The sequence below is a fragment of the Hydra vulgaris genome, chromosome 08 (assembly GCF_038396675.1).
Source record: "Hydra vulgaris chromosome 08, alternate assembly HydraT2T_AEP".
Taxonomy (NCBI): domain Eukaryota; kingdom Metazoa; phylum Cnidaria; class Hydrozoa; order Anthoathecata; family Hydridae; genus Hydra; species Hydra vulgaris.
This window is the reverse complement of record NC_088927.1, coordinates 59,692,974-59,709,746: the sequence shown is the minus strand read 5'-3', so window position 1 is coordinate 59,709,746 and position 16,773 is coordinate 59,692,974. Positions and strand designations below refer to the sequence as shown.

Sequence of the window (16,773 nt, the reverse complement as noted above, 5' to 3'; positions counted from 1 at the left end):
AAACACAATTGAAAATTTGTTGAGTATTTTGTTGTTGCAGCTAGCACAAGGTCATTCAAATGAGTGTCAGTCAGTCTTGTTCTGTGAACATTTTTTATTATTTTCATGGCTGAGAATGTTTGTTCGCATTGGTAACTAGTGCCATACATACAGATAAGTCTATTTGCATGTTTTTTAAGAACTGGAAAACGTTCCTTCATGACAGCATGCCAGAAAATAATTAAATTTTCACCAAAAGTGCCATCTTCATCTTTTTTTGGTGCCTTTCTTCTCAACTCGTCGTCACATTGAAAGTTAATTAGTTCATCCTCTGCTTTTAAAATATCAGCTTCTTCAAAGTCTTCATTAGTATTTAGAATACTAATATCATTCATATCAAAGTCAAATGGATAACACAAAATAACCATATGCTTTTTTAAGTCTTCAAATTCATTAAATCTGTTTTCAAATTGATCATACAGAGCAGTCACTATTAATGAAAATGACGATAACATTTCCCTTGATGGTTGACATTCATTTAAAGTAGGAAAATGAGTACAACTACCATGCAAATGATAGATAGATGCAAACTGAGTTTTGTACAAATTAAGTTTTGTCTTCATCACAGTGATGTGATTGATCAAATCACAAACCAGCACACGGCAGCCTTGTAATCTCTTACTCAGAACATTGAATTGTGCTGTGATGTCGCAAAGGAAAGCCAGTTTTTAAATCCTTGTAAAGAGACATTCTCGAAAACTAAGAATACTACAAGAGAACAAAAAACTCCGATCAGAAATAATGATTTATTAGAACGAATTTCTTACGCAATGTGTTAATGGAGATGACATTAATAGAGAATAAAAGTCGTAATTTTTAAAAATTTGTTTTTTCGAACATGTCATGTTTTGATATATATTTATATATATATATATATATATATATATATATATATATATATATATATATATATATATATATATATATATATATATATATATATATATATATATATATATATATATATATATATATATATATATATATTATTTCTGAAAATATCATTTCTTTCTCATATGTTTATTGATTAAACACTGTGTAAAATGATTTAAGTTTGATAAGTGATTTTTTACTAATTTATTATTATTATTTATTATCATTATTATTGTTATTATCATTATTACTATAATTATTATTATTTTTATTGTTATTATTATTATTAATTTTATTGTTATAATCATTATTATAAATATTCTTGTTATTACTACTCTATGGTATTGGATTGTATTATTTGTTACACAAATTTATTTTTAACTGGAATATGCGGAATATTTTTTATTACTAATCATTTAAGCAATTCATAGCATGCATTATGAAATTAATATACATTTTAAATCCGCTAGATTGAATGCAAAAAACCGCCAGATTAAATGCAAAAAAACACTAGATTAAATGCAAAAACCGGTAATAATAATATAAGATTAAAAAAAAATTATTAAAAATTATAGTAATAGTTATAAATAAGTATGTTTACAATAATTATAATGAATAAATAATTAATAATAACTAATATTATAATGGTAGTCATGAGGATAACATTATTTATAATAATAAGTTAATGATTTATTTAGGATGGTGTCACTCATACATAAATCTGATCTAATGAGTGACATCAACTTTTAAACATAATATAAGTAATAATAAGCAAAAATATGCATTGAAACATATGGACCGTAAACATATAGATTAAAGCACATAGAACATACATTAAAACAAACACGTAGAAATCAAAAAAAGAAAAAAAGAAACAAAAAGTACTGATGATAATTGTAGTAATGACGAAAAGAAAATTAAAAGAGAATTTTAATCGTAAGGTCCTTACGGTAAGGATAAAAGTTAGAATAAAAAGTTTTTCAGAATTTTTTTAAATTGGTATTGTTTAAGATGGAGTAAAGGTATTTTAGGACATAGTTTTTTGGGCTCATTCAAAATGCATACAAGGCTTCTGTTCCATTTACAGACGCACTGAGAAACAAAAGAATTTTTACCATACTTCTGGGTTTTAAAAGATGGTAAATTTGGTTTTCCATTGTGTATATTTCTAGCAGAGTAGGAATGCAGTTTATATATATATATATATATATATAAATTTGGTTTTCCATTGTGTATATTTCTAGCAGAGTAGGAATGCAATTTATATATATATATATATATATATAAATATATATCAAAACATGACATGTTCGAAAAAACAAATTTTTAAAAATTACGACTTTTAATTATAATAGTCTACTTTGTGTAAACAAGTTTGTGATAGGAGATGGTAAAAGAAGATTAGCATACTTTACTAGCGCTAGAAATGTTGGAATAAAATGTTTTTTTGAAGGACTTCGATGTATCTGATTTCGTTGGTTGAAAGTTTATTATTCTAATGGGTTGACGCTAAGACAATAGCAACTTGTTAATGCGATAGTTTTAATCTTGACACCAAACTTGACAACAATATCTAAGATAAGATGAGAATAACGCATAGTTAATATTCTTTAGTGTAACTTTGTCGACATAATGACGAATTATCGAAAGCATATCGTCTCGAGAGTTTCTTGCTTAGTTCATTAATATGAAAGTTCCATGAAAGATTGCGATCAATTAATACACCAAGATATTTAATAACTCTTAAAGGATATGGCCGTTTATTATTTATTTTGATTTTGTTTTCAACATTTTTAAAGAAATATTTTTTTCTCGGAGATGAAAAAAAAATCGTTCAGTTTTTTCGGTGTTGAGACATATTAGGTTAGCATTTAACCAGTGAACTATACCTTTAAGATCCGAATTAACATTTTTATAACAAGATTGATACAATTTGTTGATGTGTAAGAGATTTGTATCATCAGCAAACAGATGAACTGAAGAGAAAGCAGAGTTGATTAGGTTGTTAACATAGATTAAAAATGAAAGAGGACCTAGAACAGAACCTTGAGGAACACTTTACAAAACTGATTTATTACTAGAATTGAAACCATTAATACTTACAAATTGTTTTCGATCTGTGACGAGTATTAAGAGCTTTCCTATTTTTTTCCGTTATACTTATTAATGCATGGAAAGTAGAATGTCTTGATCGAAAACCAAATTGAAAATCATTAAAGCAATAAAATGAGTTTAGAAAAGAGTACATTCTAGAATGCATAAGCTCTTTAAGAAGCTTACTAATGTTAGATAAAAGAGAAATAGGTCTGTAGTTAGTGCATGAAAGTTTAGAGCCATTTTTTATTATTGAAATAATGCGAGGTAATTTCAAAATATCAAGAAATGTTCTATTTATAAATGAGGTATTAAATAGTTTAGGAAGAATATTTAAAAATTCATAGTTAAAATCTATAGGAATATTTGTGAAAATGCTGTTTTGACCTAATGACTTTTTTGGATTTAATTTATATATAAGAGATAAAATTTCTGGAGTATTTGTTGGAGATAATAATAAACTATGTAAACTTGGATGTTTAAGATACTTTTGATAGTTAATGTAAAACGAATGAATATTGGATTTGAGTTTATGAGCAACATTTGTAAAAAAGTGTCAAATGATTCAGAGAATAAAGTTGGATCATTTATATATATTTCATTTTCTTGCAAACAGTTGGGAGATTAGACATTAATTAGAATATGCCTTTTCAATTAATTAGAATAATGCCTTTTCAAAGTTTGCGAAGATTTTTTACATTTTCTGAGAAAAAAAATTTTAAATGGATTTTTTATTAAGTTTAATTATTGTAATTATCATATAACTATATCTTTTAAAAATTTCTTTCTAACTTTTTTTTATTAATAAGATCTTTAGATCTTATTACTTTTTGTTGGAAAAGATTTTATAATTCCTTTTGTTATCCATGGTTTGAGTCGACGTTTGAAGTTTTTGATGCTCGTTTTTTTTAGGCGGGGCGTAGCGATCTAAAATCAATTTTTTTTCAGTAATAAACGTTTGGAAACATGTGTTAGTATCACATGAGATAAACTGAAACAGTAAATAAAAAGGCCTCAGACTGTAAAAGAAGGCCTACACAGTATGCCAACATGCAACAAAATCAGCAAATAATAAGCTGTGACAATTGTAAAGAAAATGTACCCAGAAAATTGTACCCCCAACAATTTATGTGAGAAGCTGGTTGTGCCTCACAATGGGGGCAAAACTATTTTTTCACTAAATGTAATTTTTGTGTAATAAAAAAAACCGTTTAATTTTTCTCTTATTGCATCAATTTAAAGCCTAATAATGTGGTTATTGAAATGAACAGTTAAAAAAACACATTTCGTTTTTATTTTCATATAACAATAATCTAAACATTATGCGGGCGGTTATACCTACTTCCCCTAAGTGTATTTAAACCTGGTCTGCAGGAATTTTGTTTTCTTTTCTATAGCAACTTTGAAAATCTTTAATGTTTTAATGTTTAGTTTTTTAGTTTTAAAATATTAGCAGGAGTAAACGAGTAAACGAATTTACTGGTAAGTCTCCTTATAGAAGACGTTTACCAGTAAACTCGCTAGTTGTATAACCAAAAAAATAAATGTTGTTGAATGTTTTATTTTTTTTTTGTTTGACAGAAAAGTTCCTTGAATGTTCCAAGAGTTTTTTTTCAAATTGTGTTTACACGAGAGTATATTTGTTCATATTCCACGGAATACTTTATCAAATATCCTCTAGTGTGAATAGCGTATTAGAATATGTAGCGTCTTCCACTTAAATGTAATTCGGCGACTTTGTGTGCTTTAAGCAGTTGCTTAAAACATCATTTAAAGAGGCTAAATTAGTGATTAAAATTGGCTATGAATATATTATTATTTCATAATAGATAAAAGTACAATATATATATATATATATATATATATATATATATATATATATATATATATATATATATATATATATATATATATATATATATATATATATATATATATATATATATATATATATTCTATGTATATTACTACGCGTTAAAAAATACAAAAATCAAAAATTTTAAAACTATGCAGCCGCATTAAAAATACTTTTGCGTGTTCATTGGAACTGCAGTAATTTTTTTTTTTGTATCTGTGATGCGTTCTTTGGCGCAATTTTCATGTTCTTTTTGGTGCAATCTTCATGTTTATTTGATCTTCAACTTCTAGAAACAATATAGACATAATTAAAACATCATCTTTTCAAAAACATTACCTGATTTGATCTTTTATTTGGTTACTTAAATATTTTCATGCTTTACTTGTAAAAAAATTATTTAGAAAAAAACTAGTAAATCAAAAAAAATTTATTTTTTCAAATCCATGCTTTATGCAAGCAGAATTCTATTGGGCCTAGAAATTCTTTTTTTGTTATCTTTTGTAGAAGGAAAAATTACTGTTACGTTTTTAAATTTTTTTTTATTAATTCAGTGTTCTTATGGGGAAATACAAATTAAATTTTTCTTAACTTAATTAACTTTTTTTGGTCAAATTTTTCCATTTCCTTGTATTGTCATCGAAAATGATTAAGTGTGCAAAATTTGAGCAAAATTGGTTGAGAAAAAAGCTTTCAAAAATTGATTCCAAATTTGTGGCACACAAACATATATATATATATAGAAAGTAACCTTATATAAAGCATGGAGAAAAAAGAAAGAAACAGAGCAGTTGAGAAAAAGTTTGATTTGCATAAAACCAGAAGCAATTTAAAGGGGAAAAAAGATGCGTGCGGTGTGTGACACCCCCTTCCCCCAAAAGAAGAACGTAATCGGCTAGTCGGGTATTTTACATATTTCAGTTGGGTGAATTTTAGTTTTAAAGCCCTTTTTTTTTTTTAAGGAGCCAGTTGGTATTTTGAAAGGTAACTTTGAATCTTTGAAATTATTGAAAGAACTCTCTCTCTCCCCCCCCCCCCCTCCTCATTTTATTCGTTGAATCGCCTCTGCATAAAACGCTAATAAAAATCACTTGAAACTTAAAAAAGTTTTTTTCCAAAAACTATTTTGCAACAAGAACTTAAATAAACAGAAACTTTGCAGGATGACATTAAATATTACTTTCAAAATTAAAACCAACTTAAAGTTGGAATAAACTATTGCAATTGGTTGCAATAAACTATCGAATTATTGTTATTAGAATTACTTTGAAAATGGTGAATGACTTCTATGGAAATAGTAATTAGAAAAATATTTAACATTTTATTATTTTATTCCAATAAAGATAAAGAATTACTCTGAAAAAAAAAGAAAAAAAAGAAGCGAAATAAATAAAGTAAAAATGATCAAGTGGATTAGGAATCGTTCTTAAACAAATGGATGCGAGAAAGATGAGAAAATGTCTTTTGAACATATAAATGCAAGCAAAATTAAACAACGTTTATTAAAAGATATTGAAAAGGTTTCATAAATGTCAAGTAAACAGATAAATGTGAGAAAGACTGTCTTTTAAATAGAGGAATACGGTAAAGAATGAAGAGGAGGAAGAATGCTTAAATAAATGACATAAATAAAAAGCAAGAAAAATGAAAACACGAACTAATTGCAAGAAACTAATTGCAAGAAAACTTCCAAAACTGAAACCTCAAAATACAACAATATCCAATTATAAAAAAGTTGCTATAAAAATTAAGCCTACCTGTGAATTCTATACACGATCTTGTTCCGTGAAATAACTGACAAACATGCGAAGATGTTGTTGACTGAACACACCGATCACGTTTACGCAATACTTCAATTACAAAATTTACATATTTTTCATTTAGCTTGAGAATATCTTGAAACTTACATTTCAAATTTTTTAACTGACGTGAACTGATTTTACTAGTTTTATTGTTTAAAATATCTGTGTCAGCTGAAGAGTTAGTTTGTATTCCAAGAAACTTGCAATAAGCGTCCTGCTCCTCACCTGTTACAAAAAACAGCCCACCTCCAAGCATAGAAAGTTGGGATATCAAATCGTTATCTAAAAAAAAATCTCTAGAGCATGGAAGAACAAGAGAAGTTTGATTAATAAAGATATTTTGACCGCGACGCAAACGAGGCGCAAACATGTACAAATTTACAACACAGTTTTGTGTTGAACGAAAAGTTGGCATCAACTCGTTAACTTCGAAGGAACTTATTAGAATGCAGCGGGTAAAATCTGAACTTTTTTTAGGAGGAACAACAATTAACCAAGAAATCTCAAAAAGAAAATCATCACCTTCTTTGTTATCTTCGATAACCATAGTAAATTCTTTAGTAACCATTAAACCAGGATTCCAACAACCTTTTGGAAACAACATTAAAATTCGATTTGTATTCTTAAATATTCTATCAATGTTCAATATTTCACAATTATTATGATGTAAAAGACCTTTTTCAACTAAATCTTTAACTTCTTGTGACAATTTTGGAATATGGGGAGACTGAACTCCAGGTCGTTCAACTTGACGTTCTTCCTCAAGCTCTACTTCCAGTTCTCTTTCTTGCTCCTCTTCAGAGTTATTAGCAAAGCATTTATACCCAGATATATATTTATTGCAGCGAGAAGAAATTTCTGCTCCAATTGACAATATTATTTCAGCAAAAGATTTGGTTACGTCATTATTATTAAACACTTCTAGGCGCTTTTCTAAATTCTTCATAAAAATATTTGAAACAGATTCTAATAAGCGTGATTCGCCATAAAATTCACGCAAATAAATTATTTCATCTTCTGTACACCAAGTGCCTAGTACTTATAAGTCATCACAGTTTATCTTACGTTTAATTTTAGTATTATACATAAATGATTCCGCTGCTTCCTTAATAGAACGGCGGAGTCCTTGTGAAGACCAATGTATAAGGCCATTTCGAATAGTGTTACAACTATTATTAATAGCCCATCGAAGGACATCAGCAGTTTCTGGTGTTTTGGTACTAGATTTCATTTGGTTTTTAATAGATAAATGAACATCATTTGCGGCAAAGAAAAACACGCGATGGCCATTGCCCAATAATCGCATTCGCATGCAAGCTTGAATAAGGCGATCTTTTGTAAGTCCTTTGCCTAATGTAACACATGCAAGAGTATTGGATGGAAATCTTAAGTCTGTTCCTCGTGTATGAATGTCATCAATATAGAAAACACAACGATCAAGTTGATCCGAATAGGGAGAAATAGAAAATGGACAAACATAATCTTTTCTATCAATCACCATTAACCTATCGTCTTTATCAAAATAAACCGCTGCAGAAACTGAAAAATTAGTAGAATACTTTTTTAGCAATTCCAAAGAAACATTTTTATTGTCCATTTGTAACATCAGAGCACCAACATCAATCAACACACGTGCACCAGTTTCTACCATTTTATTTAAAATGCATTCATCCAAAATTTTTTTGCCAGAGCTAAAATGAAAGTAAATGTTGTTTTCAGATTGAAGTAAATAGCTTAGCACCATTGCATTAGTACCTTGTGTTTGTGGTAAATCATTACTTTTAATGGTCAGTGGTAAAACTAACTCAGACTCGTTTGTACCACTGAATCCAGTAGTGCATTTTTCAGTTCCATTATCAAAATCTTTTGATAAACAAAGATCCCAAGCTGAGGTTGAAATTCTGTAAGAAAATTGTTTTGCTTCTCGTGGATAAACAGATCTATTCAGCCAAAAGTTTACTACATTCATGCTGTTGCGAAGTAATGAATATAACTTTTCTTTTTGTTCAGCGTTGTCAAGATTTACTCCATTTAAAACATGCAGATCATTCGGTACATTACCGATTCCAATTGCTTCAATCCATCTTTCATACTCAACATCTTTATACGAACATTTTTCTAAGTATTTAAATACTTCATCTAACTGATCATCATTAAGACCACTCATATAATAACTAATCTGTGTCAAGACAATTGCCATATCAGGGTGCCCAAACTCAGTTCGTTCTGCAGCAACATCTTTTGCTCGAAACGGCACAGCCATTTTTGAAACAGGGTTCATAAGATTAACACCAAAGTTAACTCTCCAGCATTTTTGAAGTGCCATATGCAACACCTCAAAACACAGTAACCCCCTTAAAATCAATAACTCTTCCTTTAAAACTAAATTCATACCAAAAAGTTCAGATAAGCGTTTATTTACATCTGGAAAACTTACGTCATTAGAAGTAACAAATATTCGAGCAAGTATTTTATCCCTTTGCTCTAATTTTGCTGCTACTGAGACCTCTGGAATTTCGTTATTAAGAATTGAATCAGCAATTAAACTACATAAGTGTTTATACATCGGTGCGTTAGTACTAAGAAATCTAATATGAGAAAATGAGTCAGCACAACATGTTTTTCGGTCATAGTATTCAATACAATCATTTCCAAATAACTCCAGTAGATCTTTTGCAAATTTGTTAACCAACCTCAAAATTGCTTGAGGAACTATCCACCTAAGTTCACCTCCATCAACAAGTAACTGTTCGCCTAGTGTATATACAACTTGATATTTAACGTTTAATATTTCATCGGTTTCGTCCAACACATCTCGAGAGTACTTCCGAAGCCAACAACGCAACTCATAAAGTTGTTCCGCATCATCTGAGTTTTTACGACAATGCTCTAATGTTTTTAAATCAAGAGACAATCGGTATTCAGGAGTTGTAAGCATCAACCCACGTTTTTTAAGACATTCTTGGTAAATAGATAAAAATTTTAAAGGATTTATTATCATATCTCTGCGACAGGGAACAACATAAACCCGTTTATTTAACAGCCCGCCTAGTTTGTATACAAGTGCTTCGTAGTTTGTGTTTAAAAGTGAACTTAAAACAGTTACTCGAACAAGCTGCTCAGATGTAGCTAAAGATACTGCAAGTAAAGGAACAATTACACTGGTTTTTCCTTCTCCCATATTAAGCTGTTGAACAAAATTTTTATTTGCATTCAGCATACTTCGAGCAATATCAATCTGAATAGGACGAATTAGAAAGTTTCCTTCCAATTCAAGAATAAGCCACTCAGGATTAGACGAGGGAATCCAATTTTCATGACCTAAATTTCTCAGTTCGCGAGAAAGAACAACGGATGATGATTTATTTTGAAGTAGCTTCAGACAACGAATAGCTTTCTGTTCGGCTGTCCAACAAACAACTAGCGCTCCAATACGGTCAATAATGCTTTGTGGAAGTAAATCTTTATTATCAAGATAAAGTAAGGATAGTGACAATGATGTTAATGGTAGTATACAAGGTATCAAGACGACAGGAGTAATTCTTCTCCATAACCCTCCATAAGTAAAAGCATAACCAACTAAATCGTTAGCTTGCGGTTTCATTGCATCTGAAACTTCACTCCACAAATCCCTTGCTTTTTTATTATTTATCATTAAGCTCATTTGACATTCATCGAAAATATATTTAGCGTTTTGATATAGATTTTCTTTTAAAGATAATGATTCATTTTTACTGTAATAGTTGCAACTTGTATTCATAGCTTTTTTCATAAACTCAAAAAGGGCATCATTTTTATTATCTGAAATATCAAAAAGTGAAAGTACTTTTTCAGATTGAATTTGTCTTTGAGCAGTTTTACCAAAAGGTTTAATATGATTTACAACAGATTTTTTTCTGAACAACTTCACGGCTTCTTGATTTATTGGAAGAACTTTCATTGACACTTTAAGTTCAAAAGATTTAGGAAAGAACGTTACATTTTGGGGATTCAAAAACAATGGAATTAGTGTATCATTAATTTTTATAACAGCATTTTTAGTATATATTTGATTTTCAACTTGTTTAAAAAAGAGTTCGAGTTTACCATTAGTATTCCACCTTTTAAATAGTTCTAAAACTTTGTTTTTAAGATTAGAAATATTAACGACATCATTAGAGTGAAGATCAAAATCAACATTCTTATACTGCCATTGTGATTTTATAAAATTTTCAAGAGTTACTAAAGCTTTTTTTTTTAAACTTTCATAGAGATTTCTCATTTTTTCTCTTTCTAAATAGTCTAAACAATACTCACTATTAATATTTAGGTATTGTTTAAATGAATATGTTTCATTATTAATTGCAAACTTTATTGCATTCAAATCAAAATCTGTTTCGTTAAGATTCTGGTAATCTCTTTCAACAGGGGGTTCTATATCAATCCCAAGGATTGCTACAGCTAAAAGGCTATATACCAGATCTTTATCTTCTCCGTTAAATACTAAAAAAGATAGTAATAAAGAAAATTCAAAGCGACAAAAATGTTCTTTGTGAACCTCTTGAGCCAGTTTGTATAAAAACAAATAACTATCTATAACATTTAAATTTCTTGATAAAGACAAAGAAAAATTTATAGAAACTTGTTGATCTTTAATTGCTTTTTTCTGTTCGACAAAGCCCCACAAATTATAAGGGGAAAAGTAAATGCCATTCCATCGATAAAAATTTTCCATAAGCAACCTTGATTCTTTGTATTTGAACATTGTTTCATCACATTCATTGATGTACCTCCAAGCTAATTGCTTTTTAGGAAACATACCAATGGTTTCCTCATTTTCGGCATGTAAACGAGCAGAAGAGTTTAACAGACACCTATAACGCCAATACGCTCGTTTTGTAAGCGTGTTTTTATTTTGTTTCTTTTGATTTTTAGTTTCAGCAAGAAATAATTCATTTGACAAATCTGCACGATTTTCTAATATCTCTGAAGCTAAAGCTAAGCCATCATATGCGTACGATGATTGAAGGTTTTCTAACCATTTAACAGTGTGCACTAAACTTTTAGTATAAAATTTACGTTTTGGAGCCAAGTTGACAATAGATTTTATAATATGGAGTTCACTTTGTTCTAATGGTTTGCAAGAGAAAGTGCGTCCGAGCTGTAACAAACGCATAGACGATTCTGTTCCTGTTAACTTTGTAAAAGGATCTGGAAGAGAACTTGAAGTCATAGCATGAAGTAAAGCAAGATATACCCAAGATACTTGATTAGCAGGACCTCGTAGCTCACAAAGTCTATCATCAATGTTGTATGCAAAGTACGGTGGGGAAAATAGTTCTGTAAGTTCAATATTTACTTTTTGATGGTTAGTAATTTTAGATTTTGTAAATTTGATATTTTTTGTATATGGTAAAATCAAAATTTTATACTGACCAAGATAACCTTTTTTAACTACTGGTTTATCTTCGCATAGTAAAAGACCGTTTTCCAAACCTATAAGTGTCCCAAAACCACCTTGAATATTAGAAACAACCATTCCGGTGTACTCACTAGAAAATAGTTTTCCTGTTTTTTCTTCAATTCCAAAAGAAAGATCCATTCGAGGAAGTTCAATGTTAAGTTTAAATTTATCGTGTTCTACTATTTCTTCACTGTTTAACCATAAGTGAACATATTCTTTTAGCTCAAGGCGCTTAACACCACTGCAACTATAAATATCCTTAAAAGTATTGCTTTGAATGTTAACTAAATATCGTTTTCTCCGTGAGTCGTATAAAATTCCATTCTGTAAATATAAGCGGTACAAAAAATTATCATTAGATTCTTCTTTTAAAAAATTAATATCATCAAACTTAACTGATCGAAAAAAGATAGTCCTTGTTTGTTTACATAGCCAATGGCTATAGTTATTTACGAAAAAGTATGGGAAGTGCTCTTTAAAAACAGTAAATGGTATAAGCTCGTACTCATCTCCTGAGCTACGCCGCTCTACAACAACAAGTCCAAAATTTTCGTGAGAAAATGTGTAAAAAGAGCCTCGCAGCTGGTGCGCAGTTACAAACGCTTTAGATTTTTCTGCCGCTGGGCGAACCTCGAAAATATGGTCACCAAAAACACGTTTGTAATCTGGTGATGTAGTAATTATTTCAGGAAGTCTTCCTATTGGATTTCCTTCAACTAAAAACTTCCCACTTAAAATATTTATTTGCAATGTTACTGACCGATTTTCAGAAATATTCAACTTATTACAATACCATGCTTGAGCAGGTGGATCGTATGGCATCCAATCATCTTTGCAAATGCCTTTAGAAAAATCTGGCCATTTAAAACTAAGAAACTCACTGAATATTTTGCTCCCGTGTAAAGCTAATATTTTAATTGCACTAGTTACCATACGTAAGCCTGCAAATCTTACTCGTCGAAGTAAATTTCTCCTCTCAATATCCGGAGAATCACTGCTAAGAAGAATATTGTCATGTATTCGAGCTACTGCGTAAAGCCATGAAATCAAGGTTTCTTTGTTTATTACAGAATCGTGGTAATCGTCAACATCAAACGTAAGCGCCGCAAAAGCAGCAACGTCAATTAATTTTAAGCGTACTTCGTGTATTTCACTTAAACTTGATCCAATCATACCAGAAAGTAAAGTTTCAATTTGAGTAGCCCATGTTTGAGCAATACACCGGCATCGCATTAGTAGCATAGTAGCTTTTATACGAACTTTTTCACTTGATAGTGAAAATATTCTTAGCGCAAGAATGATAACTACTTGAAGTTGACTGTGCTTTTTCCAGTTTTTACTGATATTTTCCAAGTATTTTGATAAGCATTCAATTAGTACTGAAGTAATTCAATTAGTACTGAAGTAATTCAATTAGTACTGAAGTAATTCAATTAGTACAGAATTCATCATTTCGAAGATCAGCATGACTTTCAAAAAATAAAACAGGATCGTCAACATTTTCTTTAATTGCAGGCCCTGCTTGCCATAAAGCTTGCGCAATCAATGCAAATACAGATGAACTTTCAAAACTTAATGAACGCATTTCCAAAGCTCTAAGTATTTTTCGAAGCTGCAAACGATGTCCAGCACGTAGTGAACCAAATACCTTGAATTCATCAAGTCTGAGATTTAATGGGCAATTAGCTTGACACGATAAAACCTCGTTTTCTGTATGAGTTGTTCCTGTAATCCAAATTGTACTTAGTTCATAAGGGTTGTTCCATGCTTTCATTGTGAAAAACTTTTGCTTGAGTTGTTTACATTCAATTTGGTATTCAATTTTTTTTTTCTTATGCTGCATAAAAAGATCAATAGTAAGGCCACACGGACGAAGAAAATTTTGTAAGTAATTGCATGTTAGCGAAGAAACTGCGTTAGGGTATATAACATTTGTAGAACTTCCGATAGAAACTAATGATTTTTGACATTCAGAGCTAACCCATTTTTTCAATTGTGGGTGTGATCTCCATAAACATTTAATGCTTATTTCTTTGAATTGGTTTTTACTGAGTTTCTTGTGAACAATAAACAAAGTATCGCGAAGGCATCGAATCCTCAATGGAATAGATAGTTCAAATACAATTGCATTTTGCTTTAAGATGCAATCTTCTGGAATTGGATCTTCATAAACCAATACTCTAATACTATTAATTTTTGTATTTATGATGCATTTTGAGCATTGCCATATGCATCTGCCTTCCTCATTTATATTGTGTGTTGCTCTATAGTATTCTTGCGTTAAACGATCATAACGGCTTTTTTCGACTTCAAACTCTTTTTTTTTTTCCTCTCGTTTTTGGTGAGCATACAAAAGAATTTCTTTTCTTTTTAACTGCATTTCTTGGTTTTCATTTGCTATTCTAAAACCAATCGAGTTTACATTATATTCTGACATTATGCATGGATATTTTGATTGCATATTTCTGCTGATGAAATAAATTCGAACAGCTTGCAAATATTTAATATCTTCATAAAGTGGTATTAACAAACTATCAAAATAATTTTCGTCAAAGCTGCTATGGTACTCAGACAATAATGGCCACTCCATTATTGCAATTGAATCAAGTATGGCAATAATTAGAAATATTGTTAGTATCATTCGACTTGATCCAACAGGATCATTTTCATAGAATTTCAAACTAATCTCAAAATATTTGCGCATTAAATCAAAAATTTGATCACTGTATTCAAAAAATTGAGGAAAATTAATTATACCATTTTCCCACAAACTATTTTTTACCCACATTTCAAAATCCCGAAGGATTTCTTCACATTGATCGTTTTGTTCAACTGATATTAACAAATTTATATCAAACAGTGTTGTAACATCATTCCATCGATTTATACATTTTGGAATGCTTACATGTAAACTTAAATCTTTTTCTTCTTGAAATGCTTGTTTTATACGGAGAATTGCTTTTTCATTTAGTTTATGTGATAAATGGTCACGTGCATGAAATCTATAAAAATTCGGCAATTGTTCCCAACAAAATTTTATGTGTTTACTCCAACGCTTATCTGCTTCGTTTCGTTTTCTTTGCAAAACATTGTGTGCTTTTTTAAATACAATTTTTATCCATTGACTTGTTTTTTTGGATAGATTTTCATCATCAACTACGCTGAAGCTATTTTTATCTCCTATACGGTTGTTTAGTTTTGCCATTCTTCTACTAACTTTGCTTAACATCTGCATGATTATATCATTATCATCAAAAGTGTAGGGAAGGTTGTCTAGGAAACTAATCATGATATAAATCATCATAGATTTATAAATTACAGTTCCTTCAACTGACCCTAGTTCAGTTACTAATAGTATTTGAAGAACACATTTAATTGCAAACCATTCTCCTGAACGACGCCATGGATTTTCTAATTCACCAGCGCAGAAAGCATCATCGCGTATCACTTTATGAATACATACACAGTTTTCAATCCCTTGGATTGTTCCAGACATGGCTCCCAGCAACCATGAAATAACAAAGACGGGCTCAACAACATTAAGTGTGTCAAAATGATTGTCTCCATCTTTTCTTTTTATTTGGATTGTTTTTTCAAAGGTTTCATTGCATAGTATGGCAACTTGTACAGAAAATGCTTTAAATAAAAATCGATTGTACGGAACCCGAACGGCTCTCTCAGGGAAAGTTTGAAACAAATCTCCCTCACTCATAACTTTTTCATTATTTGATAATACTCTAAATACACTCATAAGAGCATTATTAAGATCATCTTCATATCTTTTAATTGTTATAACTGAATTATGAGCTCGAGCAAATATGGCAAACGTTTCTCCTGGTCGCAAAGCATTAAGAGCCTCAGAAATCTGAGTAGCATCAACAATAACATTTTGTGTGTTTTTCCATTTCTCCATTGTATCGCGAACATGTTTTAAACCCATCATTGGCGCATCCATGGTAGGCAAATGATCAAACGTAAATCGCACTAATGTTCCGGAAAAGCTTGAGCACTCAGATGTTTGTGGCAGCTGTCTGGTTAGAAAAATATGGTGAATCACCATGTTTATTTGATCCATTTGATCAATCATAAATTTTTGTTCATCCATTTAGCTATTGTTTGCTGCAAAAAAAATTATTGGTTAGATGCATAACTATAGAAAAAAGGTTTGTTTGTTGGTTAGACGAATCGTAAGAGAAAAAATTTATCTACCCAGCAAACATTCTATAGCAGAATTTCAGTGGACTTATATAGGCATTTTGAGCGGACCACTGTAGTTATTCTCGTTGGTTACTTAGTGGACCGTTATTAACAGCCGCTAAATGTGGCTAGCCGATATGACTAGCCACTATTAATATGTCAGAAATTTATCGGCTTGCTATTTAAAGCTGCTTCCATTAGAGGTCCGCTAAGTAACTGATGAGCAAAACTCCAATGAACTGCTAAAAAATCTCTATATGGATCCACTGCAAATCCGCTAAAACAATGTTTGCTGGATATTGATTAGATAAAAAACTTTAGATACATAATAAATAAGATACTAATTAAAAACTTTCATAGAATACTTCAAAACAAATTAAACTTTACAAAGCTCAAAAATATTTTGTTATAAATAAAAACAAATGAAAAAAACACTCAACTTAATTATATCGCACCACTTAGCTTTCACT

The 16,773-nt window shown here is 30.1% G+C and overlaps 1 protein-coding gene across 1 annotated transcript in view; it reads right to left on the bottom strand.

The window, feature by feature from the left end:
• Positions 1-4,953: 4,953 nt before the first annotated feature.
• LOC136084024 (uncharacterized) overlaps positions 4,954-16,773 on the bottom strand; it is a 44,130-nt gene continuing 32,310 nt past the window's right edge. Inside the window, exons 3-4 of the mRNA XM_065804059.1 lie at positions 6,619-16,225; positions 4,954-5,150 (exon numbers count right to left, since the gene is read on the bottom strand). Of these exons, the coding sequence (XP_065660131.1) occupies positions 7,703-13,348 (5,646 nt within the window). The 5' untranslated portion in view covers positions 13,349-16,225 and the 3' untranslated portion in view covers positions 4,954-5,150; positions 6,619-7,702. The remainder of the gene's footprint in view (positions 5,151-6,618; positions 16,226-16,773) is intronic.